General features: G+C 35.9%; 2 protein-coding genes across 20 annotated transcripts in view; both read right to left on the bottom strand.

The window, feature by feature from the left end:
• The window catches only part of klhl24a (kelch-like family member 24a), an 802,375-nt gene that overhangs the window by 696,574 nt on the left and 80,908 nt on the right, over nucleotides 1–24,893 (bottom strand). The window lies entirely within an intron of this gene.
• Nucleotides 1–24,893, bottom strand: part of yeats2 (YEATS domain containing 2) — an 80,063-nt gene that overhangs the window by 18,608 nt on the left and 36,562 nt on the right. For 9 of the 19 annotated variants that reach the window (XR_015478879.1, XR_015478881.1, XR_015478875.1 and 6 more), the window contains exons 16-21: nucleotides 20,890–21,051; nucleotides 20,688–20,806; nucleotides 19,711–19,857; nucleotides 12,847–13,029; nucleotides 9,764–10,094; nucleotides 7,005–7,139 (exon numbers count right to left, since the gene is read on the bottom strand). Coding sequence is in view for 4 of the 19 variants with exons in the window: in XM_087241289.1 (XP_087097415.1) it covers nucleotides 7,005–7,139; nucleotides 9,764–10,094; nucleotides 12,847–13,029; nucleotides 19,711–19,857; nucleotides 20,688–20,806; nucleotides 20,890–21,051 (1,077 nt within the window). In the remaining 15 variants the exon portion in view is untranslated. Of the gene's footprint in view, nucleotides 1–7,004; nucleotides 7,140–9,763; nucleotides 10,095–12,846; nucleotides 13,030–19,710; nucleotides 19,858–20,687; nucleotides 20,807–20,889; nucleotides 21,052–22,415; nucleotides 24,351–24,893 lie in introns of those variants that run through there. The other 10 variants (XR_015478884.1, XR_015478887.1, XR_015478888.1 and 7 more) reach the window with 2 other exon arrangements.

Raw genomic sequence — 24,893 nt, 5'->3', positions numbered from 1 at the left:
GCTTCATCCAGGAATGCCCACAGACCTGAAGGAAAATCTTTTCTGGATAGCCCTGACTGCTTCAGAGGCACAAGGGGTAAATTAACTTGGATTTTTCAATTATTTATGGGTCATTAAACAAGCTGGAATACAATATCAGTTGCAGTGTTAACCAACTATTCGTTAGTAATCCTCTGACATTTTATTAATTTAATTCACGCAGAAAAGATTACTCTGTGTTTTTATTCCATCTCAACTATTCACTTTCTTTACTATTAAAATTGCCTAAAAAAAGATATATTCATTCATTTTCCTTAAGCTTAGTCCCTTATTCATTAGGGGTCGCCACAGTGGAATGAACCACCAACTATTCCTATATATTATATATATACTATATATATATATATATATACCCTATATATATACTATATGTTTTACGCAGCGAATGCCCTTCCAGCTGCAACCCACTACTAGAAAACACCCACACACATTCACACACACACTCGTACACTACGTTCAATTTTGTTTACTCAATTCAAAGTCTGTGGGGGAAACCGGAGCACCCAGAGGAAACTAGTGGTGTAACGAATAACAAATCTCACGGTTCTGATCACATTATGGTTTTTTAGTCATGGATCGGACCACTTTTTGGATCAGCCAAAAAGGGGAGGAGACAAACCTAAGTTACTTTGCAATCATTACAAAAACTTTATTGCAAGAAACTTTTGGTTTTAACAAACAGAACTTAGAAGCTGTAATTTTATTAAAATAAAATGGAGAAATAATCAGCTGAATAAAAATAAATTGCAAATTATTTAGTACTGTGAAAAATTCAGTGTTCAAAAATTCACTGTTACTACTATTGCTGATAATGCTAAATGTATAAATCTATTCATTTTAATTTGTACAACTCATATTTATTTTTAGTCTAATTTTCAAAAAATGATTCAGTTATTCACTCAAAACGTCATGTTTTATTGCTAGATGTTTCACTTTTAAAGAATTATTCAGTGGCATATTTCTGATGGCTGGTTGTCGCCACCTTTTGGTTAAATAATGTAATTGCTGCCTACAACTTTATGGGTGCTTTTTTAATATTTACCATAAACATTAGTGGTTTTATCTAAACTATAAAATGATCTTCAAGAACTTCTGTGTTTTTTGACTGTGTGTAACTTCATAACTAACTCAAAAGACTAAACACTGAATCTCTTTCTTGATTTTTGTTTTTTAAACAGATTTAAATGCAGCAATTCAAAGAATTAATAAACATTTACAAATCACAATTATTTATAATTTATGTTGTTTGGGTGTAGAGATCCCGATCTTTTAATGATTAATTTTGCAGCTCACAAGTAGTGACAGAAAACACCTTCAATAACCTAAGAAACCCACAAGCCAAATAAAATACCACCACAACTTTTTCTGTCATCATTATATTTTACAAGAAAGCCTAAATGCTTTTATACATGTGATTTGAAGAACTCTAGGCAATCTCTCTGTGATCGTTACAAATTTAGGATTAATCTACTAGTAAAAAATATGTATAAATCCGCGGTTCAAGGTGGTCATTACACACCATGCGAACACAGGGAGAACATGCAAACTCCACACAGAAATGTCAAGTGGCTCAGCTGGGACTCGAACAAGCGACCTGTTTGCTGTAAGGCAAGGTATATTTTCTAAATTATTATTTAATCTATAAAATCTCATAATATGCATCAATAAAACATCTCTGGCATGATAGTGTCTAAACAGTTCTTTTTGTTCTTATTTTTTGTGCTAGGGCTCTTTTTTGCAATTTTTACATTTAATTATACAATGAATGTAGTATTTCATACTTTGACTACAGGTAAATAGACCTACCTGGGTCTATTTATCGTTTAGATAAATCTAATTATCAGAAAATAACATTTCAGCAAATAAAACCTCATGTCATATTGCTAGGCCTGTCACTATATCTACTTTTTTTGTCACACGATATACTGGACCAAAATATTTCACGATAAACAATGTTATTGTCCTTTTAAAACCATTTTATGTCACTCATTAATAATGCCAGAATGACAATACAAAATCATCACAATGTAAGTACACTTCTCCAAAGAACACATCATATTTTATTCTTGAGAATATTTAATTAGTCATTTTAACAATGTAATAATTAGACATTGGAATCAGAATGTGAAAACATATTTATCTTAAAAAAATAGTTAACAAAACAGTGTGAGGTAAAAAGTAACAGAAGCAGACACCCACATGAAAATATACTATAGTAATTTATAGTAAATATTACAGTGTTTTTTTTAACCATAGTGACACTGACACCTCCAATAGACATAGAGATGTTGCAGCAAAAATGTTGCTAGAATTGTTTTGTTTTTTTGGTGATATATACTACATCACCAAAAATGATTGAGGTCATGTCTATGTGTTGTGTGATAATTCAGTATATTGCTTATTGAGACAGACCCACATATTGCCCACGTCTAGCACCCATTTATTAAAAGAACATATATTCTGCCATGACTAAGGTAGGACTGAAGTGTTTTTTAATGTTCTGATTTATCCAGTTCCAGTTGTCTCTCATAAATGTTAAGAGCACTCAAGCCTGCCATTTCTCAATTACTGAATCCTGTAATCACTCAATTACTCTCCATCACTATGACAACAGCCTGCATACTATTACAGGAAATGGTCTGCCAAGCCGCTCTGTTATTTAACCACTGCACTCTCATTCAAAAAAAAAAAAAGAAAGAAAAAAGTAAACCGAGACAGCTTCGGCTGCCACGGTGCTGCACAGATCAATCTAAAACAAAGCTAGCAACCAGGTAGAGCGAGTAGCGTGCACAAAAACGAGAAAATGAAAACCATATCTGACAGGAGAGTGTCTCTGGAGCTCTGTTCACCTATTACTGTCATCGCTGATGAATGCTGAACAAAAACAAACATCTCTGATATAAAAGAAAAACAGGCTCAGCACCTCTGACATGAAAGAAAACCAACTCAACAACCTAAAATAGCCCATCACAGCACGAAGAGTGTCTTGCTTTAAGCTACAGTGTGTACATTTTATAGTGGTTAATAAATAAATCGGCATCCTTTATGTGAAAAGCTGGAGCTGAAACTACTTTTTCTTTTCTTGCGAAAACAGGGCTTACTTTAAAAAAAAGATGGACTGAATATAAAAACATCCTTACTGTTGTTATTAAGTAGACAAAGGTTTGGAAGACGAATTAAGGATGTACTCAATTAAATACATTGCTAACTTTCAATAATTCATAATAATAATTCCTTACATTTATATAGCGCTTTTCTAGAGACTGAAAGCGCTTTACACAATGCCGGGGAATCTCCTCATCCACCACCAGTGTGCAGCCTCCACCTGGATGATGCGACGGCAGCCATATTGCGCCAGACCACACACCACACACCAGCTGATTGGTGGAGAGGAGACAGAGTGATGAAGCCAATTATCATATGGGGATGGTTAGTAGGCCATGATGGACAGATGCCAGTGGGCAAATTTGGCCAGGATGCCAGGGTTAAAACCCTAATGACCAGAGAGTCAGGACCTCGTTTTAACATCTCAACCGAAAGACGAAAGAAACAGTATAGAGTCTCCTTCACTATACTGGGGCGTTAGGACCCACATAGACCGTGGGTTGTGCACCCTCTGCTGGCCTCACTGACACCTAGCTTTGCCATGTGGTCTCCTTTCTATATACTGACCGGGTGCAACCCTGCTTAGCTTCAGTGGATGACCATGTCAGAGTCGCAGAGAGCTAGCTGCCGGCAATTAAAATGTTAAATATTGCAGCTTTAAGATCACAGTGAACCATGAATAAAACTAAATTCTTTTATAGTCCAATCACTAAGCACATCTCTAAAGTTTTAGTACAGAGCTTGTTTGTCAAAGCAGTGAAAGGAATCATTCCAAATCATTATGCCTTTCCTGTTTAGTTACCAACATTCTTGAGAAAAAACAGTATATATATATATATATATATATATATATATATATATATATATATATATATATATATATATATATACATATATATATATATATATATATATATATATATATGGAGGGCTGTTATCTTCGTAAATGCTTATCGGGCGATAAAAAAATATATATATCGCCGTTAATCTACTCTCAAAGTTGAGTTGGTAGCTGGGTCTATTCTACGCAACCTATGATGACTTTTACCTTGATATTTCAGTGTGGATGTATACCTGACCGTATTCCTGACAGGACAAAAAAGTGCCCTTCTAAATCAAATCAACAAGATGCCCTTCTAGTTCTTTCACTTACTACGAAGACACTACTGACTACACTTACATGGACATCTGTAATCTAGTTTTGTGCCTTAATAGACAATAATATAATTAAGGTGTTTACATGAAGTGCTTTCATGTAAGAGTTTCCTGTAAGTTTGGGTAATGTTAACTGCAGTTCGGCAGTTTCACTATCACTCATGGACATTTCAATCATACCCCCGTGACAAACTGGGGTATTAGACGCAAATAAGGAGTAAGGACTGGTGAGAGTGTTATGGAATTCAATAACACACGCCAAATGGAAAGAAAAAAACTTCCACATTTTGCGATGTGTATGGTATGGAACAAAATCAATGCCTAAAGTCTTGAATTAAAAAGCTTGTTGAATATCACAAACTGAAAAAAATAATACACCGTATTAACAAGTTCTTGCATTTTAATGACTTGAATTCCAGGGTTTGTATTTTTAGGTCCTGAAATTTAACATATCTGTTTATTTAAGCTTTGAATATTTCAACGAAAAATATTTCAAACACGTTTTCATACTTAAAAATTAAATAATTCATATTCAATTTTCAGATTTCACTTACAAAATATTCAATACCCTTTAAAAATACGATGTATAATATTCAAAAGGTCATTTTCAGTTCATTTTATTTCAGTTCAAATATTCGCTTCCATAAATTCAGTGGATCAAATTCGACTGTTAAAATTCAACATTACATCCGGGAACTGCAGGAAAAGCCATAGATTGCAGATTGAAGATCGCCAGCTGCTCTAGCTTTCACCAGCAGGTGGAGATGGAATAATGTAAGATTTTTAACCCAGTAAACAGGCGAGAAAAAGGCTATTAAAGGCACAAAAGTAGCATTTAATATTAATATCAATGCTTTGGACATTATAAATGATAAAAAGTATGAGTAAAATGAGTAAATGAGCTTTTAGTCATCTATATTTGCCCTTATGTAACGGAAGCCAGCTGGTGATCGCGTAAATATCAGTTCTCGGATCCAGTGACAGTTGTTCTGCAATCTTATCGGAGCTTGTCTCCCATGCCGGCTCGCTCTCTGCTCGGACCGGTGCAGTTACTTGCACATAAACCGTCTTTTGATGAATATGATGTTACACATTTTCTATCTTTATTGACTCTTTCTTCCATAGACGCGAAGTATTATATTGACAGCTAAAGAATATAAACGTAAGAGAAACAGGAGAGGAAATATTATAATAATACAAAATAGATAAACATTGACAGGGCTAAGAACAATTACGAACAAAGATATTCAAAAGCAGAGAGATTTTATGAGGATGTCACACAAAACAGTTTACTTAGAACTGTTAAACAGTGTTCAGGTAACGTTATTTAAGGTTGGTTATGGATGGGGCGTGTAATTTAAAATAATTTAACAAAACGTGCGAATGCATTAAAGGAGCGTCTTCAGATATTATTTAAACGCAGCTATGTCAGGATTGGGATAGGTTATAATTCCATTATTTAAATTATGATTGTTAATATTAATATTTTATGACATGTATTTGGGCTATTGCGCTTAAATAAGTCATCCTACTTTTGTGCCTTTAATAGCCTTTTTCTCGCCTGTTTACTGGGTTAAAAATCTTACATTATTCCATCTCCACCTGCTGGTGAAAGCTAGAGCAGCTGGCGATCTTCAATCTGCAATCTATTGCTTTTCCTGCAGTTCCCGGATGTAATGTTGAATTTTAACAGTCGAATTTGATCCACTGAATTTATGGAATCGAATATTTGAACTGAAATAAAATGAACTGAAAATGACCTTTTGAATATTATACATCATATTTTTAAAGGGTATTGAATATTTTGTAAGTGAAATCTGAAAATTGAATATGAATTATTTAATTTTTAAGTATGAAAACGTGTTTGAAATATTTTTCGTTGAAATATTCAAAGCTTAAATAAACAGATATGTTAAATTTCAGGACCTAAAAATACAAACCCTGGAATTCAAGTCATTAAAATGCAAGAACTTGTTAATACGGTGTATTATTTTTTTCAGTTTGTGATATTCAACAAGCTTTTTAATTCAAGACTTTAGGCATTGATTTTGTTCCATAGTATGGTCCTTTACTGACAGCCGCGTGTGTGGATCTTGTCAGAAAATATGGCGAAAAGTCCTACATGACGGTAATAGTTTGAATGTGGTGTTTACTTCAATATTGCTACTAATATCTGCATACTTCACGTCTTCATTCCATTTTTGCTTAGTTCAGTTATGACTTTAGTCAGATTAAGGTAATCAAAAATCGCTGTTAGGAGCTTTTGTAGGCCTACAGTTCAAAATTCATGTTTGACTGAACAAACAGTTCAAAATGTAAAATGTACACAAGTACATCTTATTGAACATAATTTATTTTCATAACCAATTATCATAGTAGAACAGTTTCTCAAGCAGTTTGTGATGCATTGTGAAGCATACCTATTCTAAATTCCTTCGGCAGAATTTAAATGAGCCATTTTAATCTAGATTAATTCCACGATTACAGTGAGATTAATCAAGATTAAAAAAAATCATTTATGCCCACCTTAGAAGAAACAATCAGACAGGCTTAGAACAAATTTTAAGTAGAGAATACATTCATGTTTTTGAGTGAACTGTCCCTTTAATGCATGTGAAAAATCTTTATTTGAGAGCAACACACAGACTCAACGACATCAGAAATCTGGAGTGTGTGTGAGTATCAACTGAATGAAGTGCCTTTACCTTTGCCAACAGGCATCAAGATGGTCTGCAGGCCTGAGGAGCCACTGCCCACACTAAGCTGCTTAAGCTGATTGGCTGGAATGGTGAGAACTGTCTGCTGGGAACTGGACTGAGCTGGGTGCAACTTCAACATACCTGCAAGTGGAGAAATGATGGTAACATGATCACTAAATGCAAATAAAGCAATGCATTTTCAAGGCTTTCAAGCAATGGGTGGCTGAACTCAAATTAAATCAGAATGAACGATTTGCATTTTATAAAAATATGCACTGTCACGGTTATGTAATATGTGAAGCATTTTTATAGATTTTTTTCCCCATTAATGAAGCTTGTAATGGTTGATTTCATTACAGCATATCTAATCCTACTGTGATTGACAATGCATGACTACTACAAAGACAACAAAACTATAACACTCACTATAAACAGAAATTCTGTCCACACTGGACGGATCACATTAATGGTGGCAAATCTTTTAAGTTCTATTAATGAAGTATGGTCTCAAAAACATTTGCAATAGGAATTATAAAAATAAAATAAAAATTGTTTGAGGATATAGGAGATTTAGGTAATTCTCTCTTCAAATGTTGGCTCACATTAGTGCAATTTTGGTTAAATATTGTGGGGAAAATAGAAAAAATAGCAACTTTATTGAAATGTTTCTTCTCTTCAGGGCTAATAAAAAGCACACATTCATGTGTTGCGCTTGATTGCGCCACTAACGTATACCTTGAATATGCCCGTGTTTTCCCTGAAGATACACATCATAAGACGGTAACATTAGGTTAGATTTGGAGTCTAAATACAATATTATTTTGATGACCAATAACGATGTGAAATGATGTTAATATTTTGTTGATTTTAGGTTGTGTTGAAAAGTGACCAAAATCCAACGTCGAGCCAACATCTTAAACCAACGTTATATTGACGTCAAATACTGACATTTATTCATCAAGTTTGGCAACCAAAATCCCAAATCTGATAGACGTCATACTGGTAAAATCCACACAACATTAAGCTGTAACATCATTAGATGTTAATATTTTGTTGGTTTTAGGTTGCGTTGGAAAGTAACTAAAATGCAATGTTTGTTCAACATTAGACATTCAGATCGGCCTGACGTTCATTCAAATTTCATTTCCAAACAAAATGCAACGTCCCACGACATTGGGGTACATTGTCAATCTGTTGTCATGTTAATGTCCTGTGTCTGTTGGGTTTTTTAATACAGAAAAGTTGTGAACACGAGCAATATACTGACTATGAGAAGGACAAACTGTTAAAAAGCCGTTATTTTTGTTTTTATGTGCAAACAATTGCTTGATAATATTCCGATTGAACCACTAAAGGCATATGGTCGGTTTTAAAGATTTTTTTGTAATCTTCAAAACCTTGTTGCCTATAGAAAATGAGGGAGTTTTCAGATTTCACTAAAATATCTTAATTTGCATTCTGAAGATTAATGAAAGATAATGTGTATAAATATATATATAAATTTTTTTAATCGCCTCGCACAATCAGTAATTCGCTTTTATGCAAAGATGATGTCATACATACATATAATTGTGTGTATATATTTTTAAAATCTAAATGATAAAAACTTTCAATGATTTAGGGCTCTATTTTGAAGATCTAGGCGCAAAGTCCAAAGCGGATAGCACAAAAGCATTAGGGGCATGTCAGAATCCACTTTTGCTATTTTAACGATGGATAGGTGTGTTTTGAGAATAAACCAATCAGACTCTCATCTGCCATTCCTTTCAAGAGCCAGTTGTGTCACGCTATAGCGCATTTGCTACTTACATGGCAGACTATGTAAGTGGAAAAACCGAGCACTTCAGTTTTTCTTTCTCGCTTTCGCAAGAAAACAGTTAAAAAGACAATCTGCAGCGAGAGAATGAGCCTCCTCATTCTTTACTTTAACTTTCACTCTCTTCTGTGGAAAAGGAAACGTGTTGTACGCACAGACATCCATTAGCCTACATAATTTAGTTCGTTAAGCGCAAATATTTGTGTCAAAACTATTTCTAAATTCAGTTCTAATTTCCAGCAAAAGAAAAAATGAACAATAATAACGAAGTGTGCTCGAAAAACTTAATTATTTCCAAATACACATGCTGTTCCCCATATGGTCTAAAACCTGACGGATGGGCAGATCTAAACATGTTTTTAATAAAACTAATATAAATATGCATTTAATAAATACTACTACTACTAATAATAATAGCATTATACAAATGCAAATTGTCAAAAATAAAATGAAAAAGCCCCCCGAGGTGAAGGCATGAAAGAAGTGGTTTTTGTATTTATGTAGAAAATAATAACCTTAGTAATATTTTAATCCTTTAATTCTTTTTCATTTGTAAAGATATTTGCATATTGCTGTACATCCTGTGTGTATGAAGCAATGTGGAAGCAAGGCGCACAACTAACTGCTCTTAGCTGGTCTATTGTGCAGTCTATTTTAGTTCCTCAAATTAGCAACGCGCCTTAACACACCTCTTTTTTTTTTTTGACCAGAACGCATATGGGCACACATGAGCGCAAATGCATTTGCTATTCAAACAGTGTGGTGCAAAACATCAAAACAACATTTGCGACAAGCAGAAACTAGCAAACAACAATTGCGCCTTGAGTCGCATTGCACCGGGTGTGTAATAGGGCCCTCAAGATGTCGATGATTACTAAACACATCATAAAAGTCTTGTGAAAAGGGTACATTGTCTTAAATGCAAAGATGATTAGATGATTATGACTACCTGAGATGGTGGCAGCAGTTTTCCCGCTAACCGTTCCTCCTCCAATCAGTGATGCTGCAGTTACTAATGAGGGACTGGAGCTTTTGGCCCCACTCACTGCAGATGGCCCCGCCCCCTTTGGCAGGCTGATGAGGGGCATGTTGACGCTCTTGGCAACTGTAACTACTGCACCAGAGCTAGAGGCAGTCTTTGTGTTGGCGGCAGAGCTGGCACTCTTGGCCGCGCTGATCACGGCAGCTTGATTGGCAGCTACAAGTACAGGGTGATGGGGTGGTGCTTTAGCCGTCTGAGGTAGCTGCTGAGAGGAGGATCCTCCTGTGGCTTCTGCTGACTGTAGTGAGAAAACATTAGAAGAGCTAAAGAGAGGCAGAAAAAATATCACTTTTTGACCAAGTTTTCAGCATAATTTTTTTTGTCTCAATTTACAGTCAATAGCCATGTTTCCACCCAAAGATGCTGAATAAATTTGTATGCAAAAGAGGAATAATCACATAAAACATTTTCAAATAAAGTACTGCTTTCCAATGAGTCTAAGAGAACAAAATCGTCACTTCCTGATAAACCAGCGCCAAATATAAAAAGAAAAATGGAAATTGCCGTGTTAGGAGAAGGCCTTTTTTCATATATAATAACTTTCTTGCGTATTACTTGCATCAGCCATGCATTTTTGGCATTTTAAGGCTTTTCCAATTATTACGCAAAATAGTCCACGGTTTGTCATATCCTGTTGGAATCATCTCCGCTCATGCTTCTTGGAAGATTTGCATGTTCCACTGATGTTTTCCATCAAGGATGGTCATTACTTCTTTCTCGAATTTAACATTTAAAAATGTTTGGACCTCTTTGTCCACCCATACATACCTGTAACTTTGCCATTTTTGCTATCACATAATTTGTTGAAGCAAAATTACATAATTTTTTTCCATTGTATTTTATGCACATTTACCGGATAAAAAGTTCATGCCACTCAGTTGTGCGCATTATTTGTTTATGTGCATTTTTTAAATTTATGCGCATTTGGTGTTTTTTTAAGCGATTTTGCAAGACGTGCATAAATATAGGTGGATGGAAACCCAGCTAATGTGGCAGAATGAACTAAATAAAAACATTACTGCATTTTATAGGATACCTTAAGTGTTGTATTTAATGGCATTATTAATTATGCAGGCAAAAATCAATACAAGAATTTTTTTTCTATTGCCACAGCCGTATCACCCTGTAGCCCAAGACTCACTGAAGCCAAGCAGCGATGAGCCACGTCAGTACCTGAATGGGACACTACATGGGAAAACTATGTTGAAAGTGGTGTTAGTGGGGCCAGTAGGGGGCGCTCAACTTGTGGTCTGTGTGAGTCCTAATGCCCCAGTATAGTGAAAGAGACACTATACTGTCATTAGCTATGTTTCCATCCAATGAGTCAAAGCGAACAAAATTCCTGATGAACTGGCGCCAAATATCAATAGTAAAAAAGGAATTTGCTGCAGTAAAAGCTGTGTGAATCTTTTCTTCATTTAAAAGATTCTTCACACGGATTTGCTTCATGGACAGGGCTTCTGTCTGCCCGGTGACTCTAGCTTTGTTTCTAAATTGCTAATATGGATTTTATTGAGAAAATAACAGTGTTTATGTACTTTATGAAAGCTGAAAAACAGCGTAGATACATTTGGAGCAGTGTCTGAGTCCACTAGATCCTTTCAGAGGTGCACCCAGCTCTGTGAGTTCATAAACTCCTTCAGAAACTGTACCTGGATGATGAAAGCATTCAGTGATGCTTCTGACTGAGCCTAGTCCTGAGCCTTGAGGAACTGAAGATTTTTTCCCAGGACACCAACAACAGTTGCTACGTCATAATCAAGCCCCCACAAGAGCAAGCTCCTGATTGGTTAATGAGGTGCGAATGTCCGCTGAAGTTCAAATGCGCAAAACGCTCAATTCGCACCGTGCAATTCACGTGTATCGTACCGGAGGATGTCTGCTCATCTTTGCATTGGCTTAACATGTAAATCACTCACGCTTGACGCTTCTTCCACATCTGGTGTAAACGCAGCATAATACTGAAATGATTACAGCGTTTTAGAATGACCAAAATAACATTTCAGATGTTTTAAAGTGTGCTCAGCTGGCTGGTTTGTCCATTTGCACACATTTTTATTATTACATGATCACTTATAACATTAATTACATGACCTTTTTAATGTGCATACTAGAACTTTTTTTGGTAAAAGTGTTTCCATCACAGTTTACATGCATCTTTTTTTATCAAATAAAAAGTTTATCCTACTCAGTTATGCGCATATGTTTTTTTATGCACATATTTAAAATTTATGCGCATCTTGACGTTTCCATGAAGTGGTCCAAAATGCACATAAAAATAGGTGGATGGAAACTTAGCTAGTGAGCGCCATCTTTCGTATAAGACGTTAAACCGAGGTCTTGACTCTCTGTGATCATTAAAAATCCCATGGCACTTCTCGTTAAGAGTAGAAGTATAATCCCGGTGTCCTGGCCAAATTGCCTCCATAGGCCCTTTACCCATTATGGCCTTCCAATCATCCACATTCACTAAACGGTCACTGTCTTTCCACTCCACCAATAGGCACCGTTGTCCTGTGGCTTCCGTCGCATCATCCAAGTGGATGCTGCAAACTAGTAGTGGTGTGGAGAGACCCCTCTCATTATTGTAAAGCGCTTTGGATGTATAGCCATACACAATAAATGCGTAATATAAATCTATGAGGTTTTTATGTGTGTTTTCTGTAATTTATTATTTTAATGGCATTGCTGATTGTTTTTTTTAAGCTTTATTTTTTTAACAAAATTTATGTTTAATTGATCATTTTAATGGTGTTGCTTGTGAGATTATGTAATTAAAATGGTTGTTAATGTCATATGTCGTCTTTTCTGTCGAAGTTGTTGTGCAGTAGTTCTCTTATTAAAATCAGATTTCCCCAGAGGCAGACAATAAATACTATATTGATCTTGGAATATAATTGATCATTTCATATCAAGGACAAAGCTATGTACAGTTTACATTACCTGACCACACATCAATCAAGTAATGTAGAACTTGTAATTACTCTCACCTGTTGAGAGGTGGGTGTGGCACTGGGTGTTGTGGGGGTGGAGCTAGTGGCAGTGATGACACCTCCAGTCATTCTCAGAGTGGTCGTGCCTGGTTTATTTAGGTGACTTGCTGCGGCAGCTGTTACCATCTTCACCGAGCCATCTGACAGCTTCACTTGAGATCCTTGAGAGCCACCCACCACCTGTCAATCAAACGAAAACCGGAGGAAATTGAAATATCCAAACCAATCAATCTGAGAAATGTCTTACTCCTACTAGAGAGTCTTTTCTATAGGGCTGAGAATCTATCTGTATATACAAATGTGTCCTGTTTGAATTGTTATTTTTGTTAAAATAAAGACTAAACATGCATACATACATTTTAACCATGATTTAGAGCATACAACTGCAGTAAATGTAATAGAGAGCAACAACAGTTTAAATAATAAAGTAATTTTAGGCATATTTACAACAAGAATCATTGCATGCTTTTTTGCACGATTAAAGTGTTGCACCAAAATGCTAATTAATTGTAATAAATGGTTTGTAAGTTACTGTTAACCTTAATCTTTATTCTTTGGCTCTATACTTCAAAACATTAGGCTTGAATTTTCAGCAAAACGTTGTTTAATATTTCAAAATATAATTAGATTTAGATTTGCTGCATATTCTTTATACACTTCAATAAATACAGATCAGAATAAGTTAGCTGTTTAACTGAACCATAAATTAGAGTTTATCTGACCTGGCCGATATTTCTTGCTACTACCTTCAGACCGGCCCTGCCGTGATCAAGCATTTGTGGGCTTTTTTGTCATTACTTAATTAGCCTAATTGCATGGAGAACTATGCACAGATCTATAATGAAAGCATTTGCTTATTTTCGTACTGTTTGTGCACATTTAAGACAATTATTTATTTTTAAAATAAAACACGGCAGGATGGAAGTGTTTACATACTATTGAGTGTATTTGTCTGTTAAAAACACTCAAATTTCAAAGCGTTCACTTTTGGTCATCTTCAAATAACATGTACAGAAGCTGATCTGAGTACAGTGTCTTTATACAGAGTGCATCTGTCAATCGGCACTGTTACATGACTTTACAGATTCAGAGGTTGCATAGTGAATGCAGCTGTTTTTATATTCATTTTCAACGTGGTTTCAAGCCAAAATAAAGCGAAAACAATTCTCTTGAACAGCTCTTGCAATTAGGCTGCATCACATCTAAGATTGGTTCTTTGAAGCTAACCTACTTTCACTTTTCATACAAAGATTAAAAATATAGGTGAAATATGAAGAATACTTAAATGGGTTGTTAGCGGGATAGAATGGAAAAAAAAAATGGGAGAATCCTGGCAAAAATGGGAGGGTTGAAGGGTAAGCAGAAAGGAGGATAGTCAGTCATCAATGTCCTTTTTTGTAACTTTTCCCAAGAAAACCCCCTGAGAGCGAAGTAAGATGAATCTAAACTAAATTCTGTAGTTCAACTCAGAATTGTAGTTGAGAATGTCCGCTATAACAACACACGTGTATATATATATATATATATATATATAAAAAGAAATAATTATAAAAATAATAATCGGGCTATGGCTCATAATTATAATTAATGTGCTGGACCAGGTCAGACTCTGACACCAGGTGCATGGGCTCAGGTCTGGTTGGGTTTGATTTTTTGAGCTCAATCAAAGTTCTACCTTAAATATATCTGCTAAATAATGACAGAACATTAATTCATCAATATTTTGACCTTTTATTTTCACAAAATCTCTATAGGGTTCTCAAACTGCCATCCCGCAGGCCATTTATGGCCAACCCTTCTCCTCCCACAACCTCCTCTGGCCTGCAACTGACGTCAAAAATATAACAAGATTTTTGAACCACTATCATTGTTGTGCAGGCAAACGTTAAAATATGTGTCAGTAAGTGCTCTATTTTTACTAAAGCTCTATTTTTGTGAATATTCAAGGCTTGTTTGACTATAATCAGCTTTATTCCACTAGTATTTTGTTGTACAAACACTTGAAATATAAACGTCATGCCTGTTGTTCTAAGATGCATCAATTATGTCAGGTTTTCACTTTTTTCTTGTGCTTGAATGTTAAAACAGCCCTCTGATGAATTGTCAGTCACTGAAATGGCCCCCTGCCAATTTGAGTTTGAGACCCCTGCTCTAAACCATTGGACACTTTAAATTGAATTTGCTAAAAAAAACAATTTGAGACACTTTATCTTTGGCATGTTGTCTATATATAGTCTTAAATGTGATGCATTATTATTATTATTTTTTATTTCAGACCTTGTGGGCCATACATTTCTCTTTTTCAGATTCTTATGTTTTGCTATTAGCTTCAATTCATCTATTTTTCCCACTGTTTTACTACATCACTTTGACAAAAATGTACATTAATATTCATGCCAACACAGCTTCAACGGACATGAAAAGAGAGTGAAAAAAGGACTGCAGTTATTTCCTTTACATAACAGAACTTGCAACAGAGTGAAAGTCTTTAACTTGTTTCACTCACCACACTCCTACTTGCATATTCAATCCCTAAGGCTAATCTTTTCCTCAGCTTTTGTCTCTCCCTTCACCTCCTAGCAAATACCATCCATCAAACACACACACTCCGCCATGACCTCAGCCAGGCACTGCTCAATATGTGCAACCGTTTTACAGTATGCAAACAATCTCTAGCAAATCGTCTAACGCACCAGAGGAAGAGGTTTGATTAAGTTTCACCAGTCCTGAGGGGGAATAACGAGAACTCTTACAATAAAAAAAACAATAACAAGCAGAAATCACGATGCCCTGTGAGCTTCACTTAATAATGAGAATTATGAGGGATGATTCAAAAGAATAATTAAGCAAAAAAAAAAAAAAAAAAGGTAGAAGGAAAAGGGAATGAAGAGAATAATGTGTGTGTGTGTGTGTGTGTGTGTTTGGTTTACAGGTTGAATTACAGCTCAAATGTCAGCTGCAGGCATACTCATTAGCCTGTATCTGATAATCAGGACACACACATACATAGGAAGGGCTCTAGAGAGAGCGAGCTCTTCAGACGAGGTGTTGTGTAACACTAATGAAAGTGCAGCAAGTGAGAGAAAGAAAGAGGAGAGATAAAGAAAGATCAATGATATGGAGAAAGCGCGAGAGAGAGAGAGAGAGAGAAAAATCAATGACAAACCGGGGAGGAAACAATGGCAAACCCCTGAACACTTCTGCTTTTATACAGTATGTAAACTGTATCCACTCTTTCTGGGTCAATATGGACATGTTTTAACCTTTTACTTAAATTAATACAGTTTAGTATTGGTCTAGAAACAAATGCACTTGAGCATATATTATACAATCGTGAACTTGCATTGTTAACATTTTCTGCAAAACATCTGTTAATATTTTTCAAAACCAACAAGAGTTATGGGATCAGAAAAATATCAATCTGTAAACATTGTAGGGGTGTCAAAATTAATAGTTTTTTCGGTCCACTGCGATGCAGACGCGGACAATTCGGTATCGGTTCAGTTCTAATCATAATCGTTTTTTATGTACTGACGTCATTTATCTTACATGCGCTCTTTCGCGAGGGAGGTGAGCGCGGGTATTTAAAACACTCAGGAGCCAATTCAGGGCCGGCCCGAGGCATAGGAAGATGCTACTAAGGGCGTTGTACATCCAGGGGGGGTGCCAGAAATAAGTGCGGTTAATTTGGTTTTGTTTTTGATATCCCTGACACATTCAGATATAGCGGCAATAACTCAAAAACCTCTCACTCTAAGAATATCTAAAGTGTGTTTCCTACAAAAAGACAAAGCTGGTTATGTTTCACAGCTGTTTTTCTTTTTTTTTTTTTCGCTCGACATTACGACCACTGCTCCCTTTAAGCCCTCGCAATATGCGTTTAGCCGAGAGAGCTAGCGCGAAGCGGAGCTCTCAGTAAGGGACCGTCGGAAAAGTGCTTATTTTTTTAGTTTATTTTTTGCTCCGCTCACCGCGAGCTCTCCCGGCTAAACACATATTGCGAAGGCTTATGTGTGTGTGTGTGTGTGTTTGCTTGTTTGGTGCTGTCTATGTTTGTGTATGTGTGTGAATGAGAGACAGTGTGGTACTGTGTGTCTGTGTGTTTATAGAGACAGCTTGTTATAGCCTCCCTCCAAAATATAACACTGTGTATGGAAAGCATCGTCAATGCACCGAGATATCAAATTGAACCGAATCGATGGCATGATAATCTTAACTGAACCGAACCGTGAGACTAGTGTAGGTTCACACCTCTAAAACATTGTATATATTTTAAATTAGGGGGAATAAACATGCGCTATGGATGTGACAAAAAAAGTATAGGGGTTTACAGTATACAACAGTATACTTTGTAGAAATTAAACGCCACAACCAAAATTGATTCATTCAAATTCTAATGCCAAACAAGATCAAAGAATAAATCAAACTCTCAACACAAGTCAAGTAATAAACCAAAATGCTTTCTTAAATGAGCAATCAAATATATCTGATATTTTTTAGGATCAATGATAATTAAAATGCTCAAACTAAAAATTAAATGCTTAAACTGACATTGCAAATGATAAAATCAAATGCAAATGAGGAGTGTCAATAAACCAGCTTGGGTGGAGCTTTAAGGCGTAAGAGTTTGGTGACAACTACCAGCAGCGATACAACTTTTAAAGGCATAATTTCAGATCTGCGTGCCTTATCCCAAGACGTATCCTTGACTCATTTATTTGTAACACATTTGGTGCTTGTCTTTTTTTTACCCTCAACTTCTTAGCTCCTTCTTTACGTTTAGATATATTTTGTGTTTTATAACGTAAATCAGATCAATAGTTTAAAAACATTGAGAGAGACATTTGAGTATTTTTACAGTATTTTAAAATACAAGCCTAAGCAAGCAACATAGAAACTGTTTTACTATTTAAAGAAATTTTCATGGAAAGGTTGACATTTGCATGGATTTTTTTGTTCCAGAAATGAAAAGGGTTACTTCTGTCACAAGGAACACCATTGACTACCTACCAGCTAGGTAGCACATGTCAAATTTAAGTCCACATGAGTGGTCAGACCGAGTTTCCAGGCATAACATAGCCCAAAGCATTGCATGCCCTCAATTGGCTACAGTGCATCCTGAAGTGATTACTTTTCCAAGTCAACAGTGCACAAGCAAGCAGCCATCCACAAAATTCAAAAAGAAAATAGGACTCGTCTGACCAGGCAACCTTCCTCTGCCGTTTCAAGGTAAAGTTCTTACGCTAAGATGCCGCATTTGATTGTGGGCATTGGTCTTCACAGGCACTCTGATTACTCTAGAGCTATGTGCTGTAGCCCCATAAGTAGAAGAGAGTGTTGTGACACATTCCTTCCATAACATCATTAAAATTTTGTGACTTTTGCCACAGTCAGAAATGCCTTTCAGCTCAAACAGATGGAAAAGCTTCCGCTGCCCTCATGAATAAATGAGTCAACCCCCTGCCCCATGTTTGTAGTTTGCCCTTCAGACCACTGTTGGTAAATTCTCACCACTGCTGTTTCAGGGATACCTTGGCACATCGCACTGCCATAACAATTTGGCGCTTTTCATAATCAGTTAGATGCACACTATTAGTCAAAAGTTTGGTGTCAGTAGGATTTTTAAATGTTTTAAAATAAGCTTCTCCTGCATTTATTTAATCAATAATACAGTACAAATGGTAAAATTGCAGAGCTATTGCACTATAAAATAACTTCGAAAGTAGTTTAGAGATTGATTGAATAATTTATTCCAGTGATTTTAAAGATGAATTTTCATTACTCCAGTCTTCAGAGTCACACGATCCTTCAGAAATCCCCCTAATATTAATTATTACTACTATTATTATTATTATCATTACTATTATTCATACATGTTACTAAAAAATTTGTTTTGTGGACTTGGAGAAGGCAATCGACCGTGTCCCTCGTGGAATTCTGTGGAGGGTGCTCTGGGAGTATGGGGTCAGAGGTGCTCTGTTGTGGGCTGTCTCATCTATTTTTTCAGGGAGGGAAGGATGGAACATGACATTGACAGACTAATTGGTGCAGCGGCAGCAGTAATGTGGTCGATGTACCGGTCCGTTGTGGTAAAGAAGGAGCTGAGCCGAAAGGCAAAGCTCTTAATTTACCGGTCAATTTATGTTCCTACTCTCACCTATGGCCATGAGCTTTGAGTCATGACTAAAAGGACAAGATCTCAAATACAAGGGGCCAAAATGAGTTTCCTTCGAAGTGTGGCAGGGCGCACCCTTATACATAAGGTGAATAGCTCTGTCACTCGGAAGGAGCTCGGAGTACAGCTGCTGCTCCTCCACATCGAGGGAAGTAAGCTGAGGTGGCTACCTACGCCTACCTAGGGAGGCCCCAGGGAAGACCCAGGACTTGCTGGAGGGACTATGTCTCTCAGGTAGCCTGGGAACACCCCAGGATCCCGGCAGAGGAGCTGGAAAAAGTGTCTGGAGATAGAAAAGTTCTAAGACTACTGCCCCCCTCGACCCAGCCCCAGAAAAGCGGATAAAAATGAATGAATGAATTAATTAATAAATGAATAAATACTATTTTTAATATTATTATTATTAACTTAATAGTAAAAGCAATAATGACTGGAGTAATAATTTTATTTAAAACTACATACAATACGAAAGCAGTTACTTAACATTTTAATAAACATTTAACAATTTAAAAAAAAAAACCTTTAGTAAATGCCGCCTTAATGAACAGAATAATTATCTTAAAACAAAAAATTTCACTACACTTGAGGCTGGTCATGATTTTTTTGGTTCACCAATGCCTAACTGTATACAGTATTCAATAGGGAGAAAAATGGAACAAACAAAAAGAAGAAAAAAATATTCTTACTTTGTTACACACCTGAGCCAAAATGGCTGCCTTCTGTCCAGCAGTGACCCGAATGGCCTGCTGGGTGCCGGAAGCAGGACTCGATGCCACATGACCACCAGAGCTCTGTTTCCCTGAGCCCCCTGGCTGGCCAACCAAAAACGTTCCCTGTAAAAAACAATAGTTACCTTATTAGACTTGCACAAATAGACAAAAGGATTTTGGAGGGGTGTGTGAGTCTCTAACTGGACATTATTTTGGACAACAAGATCCCCAACCAAGCTAAACATTAAATAGAGGTCATTCATTGAGTATGCAGCAACAGTTACTAATTGCAAAAGCTAAAGGCCAATTTATACTTCTGCAACGTGTCCATACGGTAGGTTTGGCGTAGCCTTCACATAGTTGCATACTGTTAACCGTACCCTGACGCAAAAAAAAAAAAAAAAAAAAAAACACATTGTGTTGAGGCAGAGTGCAAGATATTTGATTGGTCACCTTGGTATCGGTGATGAGTGTGGGTTGGGCCTAGATGCAACGGAGGGGAGCAAGGTGGTGGTAGGAGGGTTTACCAAGTGTTGCCTTCAGGCGAAGGACCTATACTTATGTTTTGTAAGTTGTTAAGTGATTGGCAGTTCCTGCCTCTTCCTTGAATGAGTGCGAGTTTGGGCAACTTCTAAAGTAGCACTGCACACATTTCTGGTGTAAACATGGTCTGGTTAATATACTAAAAAGAGTGTAATAGAAACCCCACCACCTACTAGGGTAATTGAAGTATTACTGCCAGAGCAACACAGATATAACACAGAAGTGTAAATGCTCACAACAGCGTAGGCTACATGCAAGGTATGTGCCAGGTGTACGGCGATCACTCGAACCAGAAGTAAAAATCATCTTTTAATCTACAACATGTCAGTTCAAACTAACTGTCAGGATCCAGTTTACATAGCAAGTATATATCAGAATCAAAAAAATATATATACAGGAAAGACTCTTACCTGTGGAGTCTGTTTGAGGATGTAAGAAGTGTAGGATAAATTGGAAGGCAAGCTGCCAGACCCTGAGGAACCACTAGAGGAATGCGACCCTCCAGAACCAGAACTCTGAGACTGTTGGCCTAGAGACAGAAACAAACCTGCTTATGTTTATCTGTATACACAAAGAGACACTTACCAATTACCTGATGCGTTTGTGTCTGACCTGCGCTGTGTGAGGCCCTCAGAATGGCTCCCTGAGGGATCAGAAGCAGTTTGCCTTTGCCCGAAGGGTTCTTACTGTTGGTGGTTAGGTAGAGTTTGGTGCCCGGAGGCAGATTGGCCAGGTTTGCCAAATTATTTGCAGGCAGTTGAAGGGTGGCCATAACTGAAACACAAAAATAGACAACTTACAACAAAAACAATAAAAGAGAATCACATCATAGCAGGAAACAGTATTATGAAGTGCCAATATGGACACAAGACACCAGACACATAAAGACATAACAATTTATCAGTAAATGTCATCCTAAAGGGGTAGTTCACCCAACAATCATTATTTACTCACACTTCACTAGTTCTGAAACTGTTTGAGTTCCTTGTCTTAAACACAAAAGAATTCTGCAACCATTGACTTACACAGTATTTGTTTTTCCTACTACGGATGTCAATGGTTACAGATTAGAGCTGGCTGATTAACCGAAAAGTAATCGAAATCGACATTTAGAACCTATCATCGATCAAATATTTCCAGGTCATTTTTTTAAATTACTTTCCTTACTTCCCATGTTGAGTCATGTGACCCCACTAAATTAAGGCTGATTTATACTTCTGCGTCGAACGCACACATATGGTCCGACACCTTTTTAACCTTCGTTAAAAAGTAACTACAAGTCGCACGTTTGCACTACACTGACGAGGATTGGAAGCTGTACCAGAGATGCCTTGAGATGGCATATTTTCCATTACATTTTTTTATTATTAACATTAAAATATTGTTTACAGAAGATGCAAAAAATGCACTTCTTAAAATATTATTTACAGTATATACAAGAGTTACCTTATTTAGAAAAGATACTGCTTATTTTCTACCTCTTAATTTATTTTGGTTCCGAAAGTGTGAATTATTTATTTTCAGTTTTTTTTTAAGTGACTGTTGTTTTTAGGCAATGCTTGTTTTAATTTCAATTGTTCAACGTTGATGTTCAATAAATAATAATTTATTATTTAGTTGATAGTAGAAAGTGTGTGTTTCCTACAATCATTTTAAAATCAAGTAATGCACCCTTCATTTAAAAATCTCTCACTTGTAATATGTGAGCATATTTACTGTACAAAACCTGTCAGTGAACTATGAGGGCAAAAAATAGGATAAATAAATAAAATATTTGTTAATTAATCATAACAGTGTTAAAATGTTCTAATGATTTTGATTTTAGCCCAAATCGCCCAACCCTTTTCAGCTTTCTTCAAAATATCTTCTTTTGAGGATGAGCAATTGGTAAGTAGTTTTTAATTTTTGGATAAACAATAACTATAACCTCACTGAAGACAACTGTATGTAAAAAAAACATATAAAATATAATATATTTATATTAACATCCTTTTAATAAAATACATTAGATTGTACAACTAGAATAATTAACCGTGTATACATTTGACAGCTGTACTCTTCCTCCCTTCACAAAACTCTAACCATTTCTGATTTTGATTGTAATCCAATGTGTACTTTTTTTTTTCTTTTTCTATTTTAAAGTTGCTTTAAAAAGAAAAAAACAATAAACAAACTTGAAGTAAACTGAATAAAATTGAAAAACTGGAACCTTAAGTAATCGTGCAGTTTTTATTTTTGGCAGCACATGGCTGCTATTTGTTTTTCCCTTCTATGGGAAAATGTATGTTCCAGTTTCTTTTATGCGTAAAACACAAAATAAGATACTCTGAAAATGTTGATTTTGACATTGACTTTAATAGTATTTTTGTTAATGGCAGCTTTTTCCCAACCTTCTTCAGAATATCTTGTTTTGTGTTCAACTAAAGAAAACAATTCTAAAAGTTTAGAACCACCTGAGTGCAAGTAAAGGATGAGAAAATGTTCATTTTGAACTATCTCTTTAAAACTGTTCTAAAGCAAATCCACATACAGGTGTTTTTAAAATAAATCAAACTAAATCCTGATTCCCCTGGTGGCAGCAGGGAGATACGAGTGTCTGACTGAGTAATGGCGTTTCCTAATGGTTTAGTCAGCACTGCAGTACAGCCACACACACTTAGATTAGCCCTGTGAAATTCACCTCTCAGCACAACATCTGCTGATCAGCCTAACAAACACTTCTCCATACACGCAAACAAATGCACAATCTTGTTCTCTCACCCACACACACACACACACACCGCTGCTCTGAACATCTTAATTAGCATCCTTGGCAAGACGAATGCTTCTTGAACTTGATGCACTTGAGCACACTTTGCTTTCTAAAAATGAATACAAGCACACTTACATTTCAAGATTCAGAGAAATATTTACAGTTAACAATTATTATTAGAGTAAACATCATATTCCACAGAGATTTAAAATAGAAAGCAAGTTGTGATGGGGTGTGCTTTATTGGTAAAAAAAAAAAAAAAAACTTTTTTTTTTTTAAATAATAATAATAATTAATCAATATTCTGTTGATTGTTTATGTAGTGGTACCTTGGCTTGTTTATTTATGTCAAGGATAGGCTTGGGTACCGAAACCGGTTCCATTATAGCACTGGTACCCATGTAACCGGTATGCATCGAAACAGCATATGAATTTGCCTAATTTCAGTGCCACTAGTGCTGAGACAAGAACGTAAGAAGGATCAATGGGTACCATCAAAGGCACACATAGGTAAGCGTTGTGTCACACCATCTCCTAACATTTCATTCTAAACAATTTTGAGGGATAAGGACACCGTCGCCGATATTGGGCGTTTGCTCTTGTTGCTTAGGGAACGCACGCACATAGGCAACGCGCATAGTACAGAGCATCCAGTAAGTGACTCCTTACAGATTCATAAAATTGCATGATTGTGTTTATCAAATTTGCTTAAACTAAGCGTTGAAAAGTTTGGCTATATTTTATGAGCAATGATTCTGACATAGGAACGTAAAGCAGATGCTTTACAAAAGTTGCATGTAAGGGGGGAGACTTAATGAAACACTTGACGGCTCATGAAATCAACATAAACGCAGAGAAATGCACAACATCATTTGCCACTTTCACTAAGTATGTTTACATGGACACCAATACTTCAACTTCAACTTCAATACTTTCAACTTTAATATGATTAAGACAATGCTCTGATTGAGAGTCAACCATGTAAACAGCAATTTTTGATTATCTTAAAGGGCCACAGACACCCGCGTCACAAAATGCGGAGGTTTTTTCTTTCTATTCCGCGTGCGCTATTAAATTCCTTTAAAACAACTTTTCCACCAATCCTTCATATTCTCATATATCAATAACTCAGTTTGTCATAAACAATATGTTGCTAAATGATAGTGGAAATTTAAAAAAAATTTAATTTAAATAAATTTAAAAACCCAAAATTACATGAAACTCCAGAGGAAATGTGGATAGCTTGTTGACGGAATGACATTAATTAATCTATGTGCTAAAACATGTAAAACGAGATCATGACAGGAACGTTGAAAAGCAACTCATGTAAACATCTTAATCATAGTATTGCCTTATTCAGGTTAAGGCAAATAATTAGATTAGTGATGTCAATGTAAACATAGTCACAAACCCCAATCCTAGAAAAAAAAGGTGTTGCCTGATTTTAAGCACAGACTTTTTACAGGTTAGTAATAAGCTAATGTAATGTTTATTGCATAATGCAAATCTTAAATTAACTTTATATAAAAATTCAAATACATAAAATGTGAATTGATGTATACTTCAAACTTTAATTATATTGTTCAATTAAAATGATTAAAAAAAAATTTTATCTAGAGTTTTATCTTTTTTTTATCTAGAGTCATCCACCATTATTTTGTGTCTTAATAGTATTGGTTCAGGCACTGGTACGGTTTTAAAAGTCTCGATTTGGGACCGGTATCAAAATAACCCCAAATGATACCCAAACTTAGTAATTATGATAGATAAATAATTATGATACTAAGAGCAGTAGTAGGTGTTGGCAAGACCCTGTGTTAATGAGTGTTCTTTGAATCATTCATTCAAACAATTCATTCAAAAA

Source organism: Danio rerio, chromosome 2, assembly GCF_052040795.2.
Source record: "Danio rerio strain M-AB ecotype USA chromosome 2, GRCz13ab, whole genome shotgun sequence".
In the NCBI taxonomy this organism is placed as follows: Eukaryota; Metazoa; Chordata; class Actinopteri; order Cypriniformes; family Danionidae; genus Danio; species Danio rerio.
This window is presented reverse-complemented; position numbering and strand designations above follow the sequence as displayed.